The sequence below is a fragment of the Bos grunniens genome, chromosome X (assembly GCF_055505025.1).
Source record: "Bos grunniens cultivar Pamir isolate PY7600 chromosome X, Bosgru_T2T1.0, whole genome shotgun sequence".
NCBI lineage: Eukaryota > Metazoa > Chordata > Mammalia > Artiodactyla > Bovidae > Bos > Bos grunniens.
In genome coordinates, this window is record NC_141194.1 from 84,456,338 (window position 1) to 84,466,867 (window position 10,530).

The following is a 10,530-nucleotide window of genomic DNA, read 5'->3' on the forward strand; positions in this document are numbered from 1 at the left end:
TGGCTCAGTGGTAAAGAATCTGCTTGCAATGCAGGAGCAGCAGGAGATGCGGGTTCAATGCCTGGGTTAGGAAGATCCTCTGTAGGAGGAAATGGCAACCTACTCCAGTATTCTTGACTGGAGAATCCCATGAACAGAGGAACCCGGTGGACTGAAGCATCATTTCTCCCATGAGGTATAGGAAAAAGTTCACATGTGGCATTATGCAAATGTTCTGGCTAGATATCGTGTCACTTGCAAACTTTATCTCTCAGCTCCACCCTGCTTCTTCATCCCTGACTTCCTCTGACTATAAAGCCAAACTTCTACCATCCTCAGGGCAACTGCATCCTGTACATCTCAGGATTTTGCTCACATTTGCCTCCACAAACATTCCAGCATGAGTTTTTGCCAAGCTTCACCAGATCCTCTACCTCCCCAGAAGGTATACAAAGAATATATACAAAGAATAGTCTTTGTAGAAAGAAAAATCAACAACTCTGACTCTGGTGGCTCAGTGGTAAAGAATCTGCCTGCCAATTCAGGAGACTCAAGTTCGATCCCTGGGTTGGGAAGATCCCCTAGAGAAGGAAATGGCAACTCACTCCAGTATTCCTGCCTGGAGAACTCCATGGACAGAGGAGACTGGTGGGCCCCCGTCCATGGGGTCGCAAAGAGTCGGATACAACTGCAACACTAAGCACCTAATTCTGCCAGAACTCTGTCTGCAGTGTCAGTTCTGTAACCATATGGAAACGTTCTCAATTTTGTTAATTCCCAACTTCCCAGACAAAGCCCCATGGGATCCAAGGCTATGCAGAGTTAGACTTCCAGGTCACTGACACCCCTGATCAAATCTCGGAGGGTGACCAAAACCCTCTGCTATTTCAGACAGTTCCTGCATCTGATGACAGCCTGCAGCTTGCACAACAGCTTTTCAAACAGCTGATGAACCAGATCTCATGAGACCCCCTGTATTCAGGCTTCATCTTTACTGCTTCTCTACACCATCAAATCCTTGGCTCAGGCAGCTGTGGACCTGCCACAGCAGCACTCGCACTGGTAAATGAATGTTTGACAAATGGAGAACTCCTTGGCCTCTTTCTGCCTGTCTAGGGCATCTGTGTGGAGTCTGGCAAGAAAGAATTCCACTAATCTGGAAAGGGATCCCCTGAACCCTTAAGGGTAAATGGCAATTCCCGCCTGCCACTGGGTACTATTTCAGTTTTCTACTCATACTATCCTATTGCCACCAAGTACCAGAAGGCAATTTAGTTGGGATGAAGAGTGTCCTGGAGAGGACCATGGCCTATTATCACATGAACCTGGAAAAGACTGCCCTTAGGAGAGCTGGAAGTCAGAAGGGTGACAGGAGTGGTATCTAGTCTGTTGCAACCTGGAGCCTTCAAGCCAGTGCAGCTTCTGCCCCATGCCAGCCACTATCAGTGACTGAACTGAACTGAGAATACTTGTACATGAATCCATGTCTTGCAGTGGATAAGTCGCCTCATGTGTGTCTGACACTTTGCGACCGCATGGACTGTAGCCTGCCAGGATCCTCTGTCCATACGGATTCTTCAGGCAAGAATACTGGAGTAGGTTGCCATTCCCGTCTCCAGGAGATCTTCCTGATGCAGGGATCGAATCCTGAGGGGTCACATCCCAGTCTCTTATGTGTCCTGCATTGGCAGGTGTCTTTACCACTAGGGTCACCTGGGAAGCCCTAGTGTTACTATAGGTATTATCATTTTTATTATGTACCATAGGAGGTATTAAGAAAGTTGGACACTTGTAGCCATAGTGTTTTATCATTTTTAATATGTACCATAGGAGGTATTAAGAAAGTAGGATACCTGTAGCCATAGTGTTTTCAGCTTCCCTGCATGTCTAATGCAATCAGTTCAGTTCAGTCTCTCAGTCATGTCTGATTCTTTGCGACCCCATGGACTGTAGCACATCAGGCTTCCCTGTCCATCACCAAATCCCAGAGCCTGCTCAAACTCATGTCCATCGAGTTGGTGATGCCATGCAACCATCTCATCCTCTGTCGTCCCCTTCTCCTCCCACCTTCAATCTTTCCCAGCATCAGGGTCTGTTCTAATGAGTCAGTTCCTTGCATTAGGTGGCCAAAGTATTGGAGTTTCAGCTTCAACATCAGTCCTTCCAACGAATATTCAGGACTGATTTCCTTTAGGATTGACTGGTTGGATCTCCTTTCAGTCCAAGGGACTCTCAAGAGTCTTCTCCAACATCATAGTTCAAAAGCATCAATTCTTTGGTGCTCAGCTTTCTTTATAGTCCAACTCTCACATCCATACATGACTACTGAAAAAACCATAACTTTGACTAGACGGACCATTGTTGGCAAACTAATGTCTCTGCTTTTTAATATGCTGTCTACGTTGGTCATAGCTTTTCTTCCAAGAAGCAAGCATCTTTTAATTTCAAGGCTGCAGTCACATCCTCGTCCAAGGTAAGCAGCAATGGCTGCGCTTTGCTGGAGCAGCCGTGAAGAGATACCCCACGCCCAAGGTAAGAGAAACCCAAGTAAGACGGTAGGTGTTGCAAGAGGGCATCAGAGGGCAAACACACTGAAACCATACTCACAGAAAACTAGTCAATCTAATCACACTAGGACCACAGCCTTGTCTAACTCAATGAAACTAAGCCATGCCCGTGGGGCAACCCAAGATGGGTGGGTCATGGTGGAGAGATTTGACAGAATGTGGTCCACTGGAGAAGGGAATGGCAAACCACTTCAGTATTCTTGCCTTGAGAATCCCATGAACAGTATGAAAAGGCAAAATGATAGGATACTGAAAGAGAAACTCCCCAGGTCAGTAGGTGCCCAATATGCTACTGGAGATCAGTGGAGAAATAACTCCAGAAAGAATGAAGAGATGGAGCCAAAGCAAAAACAATAACCAGCTGTGGATGTGATTGGTGATAGAAGCAAGGGCCGATGCTGTAAAGAGCAAAATTGCATAGCAACCTGGAATGTCAGGTCCATGAATCAGGGCAAATTGGAAGTGGTCAAACAAGAGATGGCAAGAGTGAATGTCGACATTCTAGGAATCAGTGAACTGAAATGGACTGGAATGGGTGAATTTAACTCAGATGACCATTATATCTACTACTGCGGGCAGGAATCCCTCAGAAGAAATGGAGTGGCCATCATGGTCAACAAAAGAGTCCAAAATGCAGTACTTGGATGCAATCTCAAAAACAACAGAATGATCTCTGTTCGTTTCCAAGGCAAATCATTCAATATTACAGTAATCCAAGTCTATGCCCCAACCAGTAATGCTGAAGAAGCTGAAGTTGAACGGTTCTATGAAGACCTACAAGACCTTTTAGAATAAAACCCAAAAAAGATGTCCTTTTCATTATAGGGGACTGGAATGCAAAAGTAGGAAGTTAAGAAACACCTGGAGTAACAGGCAAATTTGGCCTTGGAATACGGAATGAAGCAGGGCAAAGGCTAATAGAGTTTTGCCAAGAAAATGTGCTGGTCATAACAAACACCCTCTTCCAACAACACAAGAGAAGACTCTATACATGGACATCACCAGGTGGTCAACACCGAAATCAGACTGATTATATTCTTTGCAGCCAAAGATGGAGAAGCTCTATACAGTCAGCAAAAACAAGACCAGGAACTGACTGTGGCTCAGACCATGAACTCCTTATTGCCAAATTCAGACTTAAATTGAAGAAAATAGGGAAAACCACTAGACCATTCAGGTATGACCTAAATCAAATCCCTTATGATTATACAGTGCAAGAGAGAAATAGATTTAAGGGCCTAGATCTCATAGATAGAGTGCCTGATGAACTATGGAATGAGGTTCATGACATTGTACAGGAAACAGGGATCAACACCATTCCCATAGAAAAGAAATGCAAAAAAGCAAAATGGCTCTCTGGGGAGAGAGAGCCATTACAAATAGCTGTGAAAAGAAGAGAAGCGAAAAGCAAAGGAGAAAAGGAAAGATATAAGCATCCGAATGCAGAGTTCCAAAGAATAGCAAGAAGAGATAAGAAAGCCTTCTTCAGCGATCAATGCAAAGAAATAGAGGAAAACAACAGAATGGGAAAGACTAGGGATCTCTTCAAGAAAATCAGAGATACCAAAGGAACATTTCATGCAAAGATGAGCTCGATAAAGGACAGAAATGGTATGGACCTAACAGGAGCAGAAGATATTAAGAAAAGATGGCAACAATACACAGAAGAACTGTACAAAAAAGATCTTCACGACCAAGATAATCACGATGGTGTGATCACTGACCTAGAGCCAGACATCCTGGAATGTGAAGTCAAGTGGGCCTTAGAAAGCATCACTACAAACAAAGCTAGTGGAGGTGTTGGAATTCCAGTTGAGCTATTCCAAATCCTGAAAGATGATGCTGTGAAAGTGTTGCACTCAATATGCCAGCAAATTTGGAAAAGTCAGCAGTGGCCACAGGACTGGAAAAGGTCAGTTTTCATTCCAATCCCAGAGAAAGGCAAGGCCAAAGAATGCTCAAACTACCGCACAATTGCACTCATCTCACACGCTAGTAAAGTAATGCTCAAAATTCTCCAAGCCAGGCTTCAGCAATATGTGAACCGTGAACTTCCTGATGTTCAAGCAGGTTTTACAAAAGGCAGAGGAACCAGAGATCAAATTGCCAACATCCGCTGGATCATAGAAAAAGCAAGAGAGTTCCAGAAAAACATCTATTTCTGCTTTATTGACTTTGCCAATGCCTTTAACTGTGTGGATCACAATAAACTGTGGAAAATTCTGAAAGAGATGGGAATACCACACCACCTGATCTGCCTCTTGCGAAATTTGTATGCCGGTCAGGAAGCAACAGTTAGAACTGGACATGGAACAACAGACTGGTTCCAAATAGGAAAAGGAGTACATCAAGGCTGTATATTGTCACCCTGCTTATTTAACTTCTATGCAGAGTACATCAGGAGAAACGCTGGGCTGGAAGAAACACAAGCTGGAATCAAGATTTCCAGGAGAAATACAAATAACCTCAGATATGCAGATGACACCACCCTTATGGCAGAAAGTGAAGAGGAACTCAAAAGCCTCTTGATGAAGGTGAAAGTGGAGAGTGAAAAAGTTGGCTTAAAGCTCAACATTCAGAAAATGAAGATCTTGGCATCCGGTCCCACCAATTCATGGGAAATAGATGGGGAAATAGTGGAAACAGTGTCAGACTTTATTTTTCTGGGCTCCAAAATCACTACAGATGGTGACTGCAGCCGTGAATTTAAAAGACGCTAACTCCTTGGAAGAAAAGTTATGTCCAACCTAGATAGCATATTCAAAAACAGAGACATTACTTTGCCAACAAAGGTTCGTCTAGTCAAGGCTATGGTTTTTCCTGTGGTCATGTATGGATGTGAGAGTTGGACTTTGAAGAAGGCTGAGCGCTGAAGAATTGATGCTTTTGAACTGTGGTGTTGGAGAAGACTCTTGAGAGTCCCTTGGACTGCAAGGAGATCCAACCAGTCCATTCTGAAGGAGATCAGCCCTGGGATTTCTTTGGAAGGAATGATGCTAAAGCTGAAACTCCAGTACTTTGGCCACCTCATGCGAAGAGTTGACTCATTGGAAAAGACTGATGCTGGGAGAGATTGGGGGCAGGAGGAGAAGGGGATGACAGAGGATGAGATGGCTGGATGGCATCACTGACTCAATGGACGTGAGTCTGGGTGAACTCCGGGAGTTGGTGATGGACAGGGAGGCCTGCCGTGCTGCGATTCATGGGGTAGCAAAGAGTCGGACACCACTGAGCGACTGAGCTGACCTGCAGTCACCTCTGCTGTGATTTTGGAGCACAAGAAAATAAAGTCTGTCATTGTTTCCATTGTTTAATGTAGTTTTAATGTCTGGTGTTATAAAGAGGGCCAATAGCTTCATTTAGAGAAACAAAAGCTAGCATGTTAAGCACTTACTATCTTCCAGGAGTAAAGGCCTGGCGTACATGATCTCATTTAGTCCTCACAGCAATCCCATGAAGTAGGTACTGTTTTTCCATTTTAAAGTTGGGTATGTGAGGCTCAGAGATGTTAACTAACTTGCCCAAGGTAACACAGTAAGTCGTTAGCATCAGAGTTTACCAGCAGGAGACTAGCTCTAGGATTCTGTATCCTTATCTCTGTGCTAAAAGGCGTTTGAAATAGCACACTCAAGACACACATACCCCCAAGTGGTAGACGTGGATCTCTAAGAGGGAGACACCAGTTTCACCCTTTGGGCTCCATACACGGCTGGCTGTAGGAGGAGACCCCCAAGCAAGCGGACCACTCCAGCTGGGAGTGATTGTGGACAGAAGTGGGCACTTGGATGCTTGGGGGTGGGGTGCTGTGGGAGTATCTGGCTTCCCAATTGGGAAGACTAGGCTCAGGACAAGAGTGACAGACCAACTCTGAATTGCAGAAACATCCAGAGTAGCAGTCACCAACTTCATCGCATCCTTGTGCCTGTGAGGCAGCTACAGGCACAGAGAGGTGCTGAGGCTTGCCTAAGGTCACACAGCTCGCAAGAGGGCAGGTGCAATGTAGAACCCTGGTCTTCAGGCTCCAGTTCGGTGCTCTTGCTGCCACTCCACTCCCACTGGCCCCTCAGGTTCAGTGCACAGCAGTCAGAGGGAAGCCACGTCTTTGTGAGTGAAGCCATTGTCTGGAGGGTGGTTCTCAGTGTTGCCCAGAGACCTGCAGAAGTGGCAGTCTTCAAGTCCCACCCAGGACTGACTGGGGACTGAGATCCAGCAAAATGGGACTTTGCAAGCCCTCTAGGTGACCCTGATACACACTCAAGTCTGAAAACAACCGGCCCAGACAGAAAGGCAAAGTGCCAAGTGCTGCAGCCATACACATGCATTCGGACTGTCAACTCGCACAGCACAAAGAAGGGTCGTCTTCCTAGAGAAGGAAGGAACACAGCTCTCAAGCCACACCTGCAGAGCAAGGTCACCTTCCAACACATGTGGCAGTTAGACATGCACAGACGGGGAGGAGGAGTGCAGCCAGTACTTGCTCATCCACACGTGCATCAGAGACAGTGTAGTTTTGCCAACTCAGCAACTCCCCAGAGATGTGCCAGTTCCACTGCTTGTTGCCCGGGAGGTGCATCCCTGCCCTCTGGGAAATTGCCATGCAGGATCATAGAACCTCTGATCTGGGAGGGATCTTAGAGAGTACCTACCTCATTGCCCACCCCTACTGCATCACTGGTGATGCCCCTGACTTTCCTTCTCCAGAGGAACCTGGCAGGCTACAGTCCATGGGGTGGCAAAGAGTCAGACAGGACTTAGCACTGAGCACAATCATTTTTAGGACAGTGGTAGGCCGCACAAAACATCAGTGGCTCCTAGTTTGTGGCCTCTGGTTTAATATCTTTCTTTCCCACTTGGCTTTCTGCTCCACAGGGGCACATGCCCCTGGTTCTGCTCTGCTCACCACAGTGTCTGGATTCAACAAATGGAAAAATAAAAATAGAAGATGAACCCACCCTCCCAGTAGAACACCAGGTTCAGAAAGAATACACTGGCATGGGGATGGCACTCTGTCACTCCTCGCCTCGTTTTCAATTGCCCACTGGAAATGTCCCCATGTCCCTCTAAACCCTACTCCCGGTTGACCCCTGCAGGCCTCCTTACCCTCTGCCCTGAAGTCATACCCTGGCCACATGGGTTCTGGTGGGGGTGGGGCCCTCTGTGACGTCACCAAGGGCCCAGCCCTGCCTGGTCCTCAGTCTCCAGGTGCCAGCGCAGACCAGCGCACCAGGAGCCACTTGGTCTCAGCTCACGATGCGCTCTGTAATATGGTTATTTTTTTGGCCTACGTTTATCTCATTTGTCTTTGCCTATGTGTTTTATGTTCTGAGAGATGAAGCCGAAGAACTGCCGTGGATGATGCCCAGTGGAAAGCACTTCCGCGTTCGGCAGAATCAACCAGAGCATGTCCCAGGCTGGTTTGGGAGCAAGTCGCACTGGCTGTTAATCTTCCTCATGTTTTTGGTGATCCTGAAGTTTCCTGGAGGCGATGACAAAAGTATCGCGGGCACTCCTCCTGGCTGTCAGGGCTGTTCATCTGGCTCTCCAGGAAGAAAGAAGATAAGGGCTTCCCCCTACAAAGACTCTATGTGCGGTGCCTTAACCCAGGTCGAGACGACACTGGTGAACCTTGTGTCCAGGGTCCGGAGTCTGAAACTCACTGCTGCAACCGGTGATCAACGACAATGTCCCAATATCCAGGTTCTTGCTGACGGATGGAATAACATTACGATATATGAGATATGGGACACCCGAGCCCCCGATGAAGTGGATTTTCGCATCAAAGAAGAAGAATAGTTGAGTGTTGACAAACTGTATCCAAACTAATAAAAGTATTTTGCAGCAAAAGGAAAAAAGCCTCTGATATTTTTTCTTCGCGCTACAGTTTTACCTTTTCCAGAATGTGGTATAATTGGTATCATGCAGTGTTTTCCAGACTGAGAGACCTGCGTTCGATCCCTGGCTTGGGAAGATCCCCTGGAGAAGGGAAAGGCTACCCACTCCAGTATTCTGGCCTGGAGAACTCATGTGCATGTTTTTGTGTGGGCATTAGCTTTCAAATCATTTGGTGAACTATCTAGGAGCAAAATTGCTAGGTCATAGGGTATGACAGTGTTTAGCTAAGTAAGACATTGCTTCCAAAATGACTGTACCATTTTGCATCCCCATTAACAATGAATGAGAGTTCCTCTTGTTCAGCTGAACAATAGCAAGGCTGGCCTATCACCCACCGAAGTACAGAGTAGTACCCCACTCAGGGTGCCCCTTTAAGTGCCTGACACGCTGATCCACAGAGTAGGACCCCAGCAGGGGGGCGGGGACCCTCTATGTGCCTGACATTCAGATCTACAAAGTAGGACCCCACCCAGGATGCCCCTTTAAATGCCTGATGCGCCGATCCACAGAGTAGGACCCCAGTGGGGGCAGGAGGGGGTCCTCTATGTGCCTGACATGGAACAACAGAGAACGACCCCAGGCAAGGGAACTGTCTAAATGCCTGAACCCGCAGAGCTATGGAGAAAGACTAGCCAAAGAGGCCTTCTGATTGCTAGCTACCAGAGGCTCAACAAACAAACAAACAAACAAAAACAAACTCTGATAGGGCCATAACTCCCGTGGCTGAGGCAGTCTGTGTCCCTGCAGATTTGGTGTCATCAGGGTCCCCGTGACCCAAGCAGCTGCATCACCTTCATGTTCAACCCTCACTGGGGCAGAGCTTCCACAGGCTCTGCATCTATGCACACGGTGTCACTTTGGTTGTGTCCACCTCTTTGAGACCCTGTGGGCTGTGGCCTGCCAGGTTTCTCTGTCAGTGGGGTTCTCCAGGCAAGAATACTGGAGTGTATTGGCCAATACTGGTTCCCCATAGTCTTCTAGAGTACTATACCTCCTGCTGCCCTAGCTGCCAACTCCCCTGAGTATCTGGTGCTACCAGAACCCCTGTGACCCAAGCAGCTGCACCACCTCCATACCTGGCCCTCACTGGGGCTGACCCAAGTCCTCCAGTGCAGCCTCAGGAGTAAAGTGCAGTGGACGACCCACCTGCAGAGGTGGAAATAAAACCACAATTGAAACCCAGGGGCAGTGTGGCTAAGGAAGACCCAAAACCATCCCACCAGCTGTACAAGCTGCAGATTAAATCCACACAATCAACTAGGCAGATTCTCTGTCTACGGAATATATAAAAGGACCCTGAGAGCTCCTACATAAGAAAATGTGCTAGTTCTGATAGCTGTGGACATTGGAAGCAAGCAGACACAGGAGTAGGACCAGATTAGAATCTAAGCTGCCCGCATAGCAGGCCAGAGATCAACACAGTGTTGAAGGGCAACCTACGGAGGTGAGGTGGACTGTGTCCCTATGAGATGGCTGGATGGCATCACTGACTCAATGGACGTGAGTCTCAGTGAACTCCGGGAGTTGGTGATGGACAGAGAGGCCTGGTGTGCTGCGATTCATGGGCTCACAAAGAGTCGGACACGACTAAGTGACTGAACTGAACTAATGATCCCGTTGCCATTTACTTTATTGTTTTGGGTTTGAGTTTATACACCCTTGTTGTGTTTCCTGTCTAGAGAAGATCCTTTAGCATTTGTTTGAGAGCTAGTTTGGTGGTGCTGAATTCTCTCAGCTTTTTCTTGTCTGTAAAGATTTTGATTTCTCCTTCATATTTGAATGAGATCCTTGCTGGGAACAGTAATGTGGGCTGCGGGTTATTTTCTTTCATCACTTTAACTATGTCCTGCCATTCCCTCCTACCCTGAAGAGTTTCTATTAAAGAAAGATCAGCTGTTATCATATGGGAATCCCCTTGTGTGTTATTTGTTGTTTTTCCCTTGCTGTTTTTAATATTTGTTCTTTGTGTTTGATCTTTGTTAATTTGATTAATATGTGTCTTGGGGTGTTTCGCCTTGGGCTTATCCTGTTTGGGACTCTTGGGTTTCTTGGACTTGGGTGATTATTTCCTTCCCCATTTTAGGGAAGTTTT

The 10,530-nt window shown here is 46.8% G+C and overlaps 1 protein-coding gene across 1 annotated transcript in view; it reads left to right on the forward strand.

Annotated features, from left to right (window-relative positions):
• The window catches only part of LOC147340787 (protein FAM209-like), an 87,723-nt gene extending 79,325 nt beyond the window's left edge, over nt 1–8,398 (forward strand). Inside the window, exon 3 of the mRNA XM_086388090.1 lies at nt 7,876–8,398. Coding sequence (XP_086244216.1) covers nt 7,876–8,339 — 464 coding nt within the window. The 3' untranslated portion in view covers nt 8,340–8,398. The remainder of the gene's footprint in view (nt 1–7,875) is intronic.
• The last annotated feature ends 2,132 nt before the right edge of the window (nt 8,399–10,530 follow it).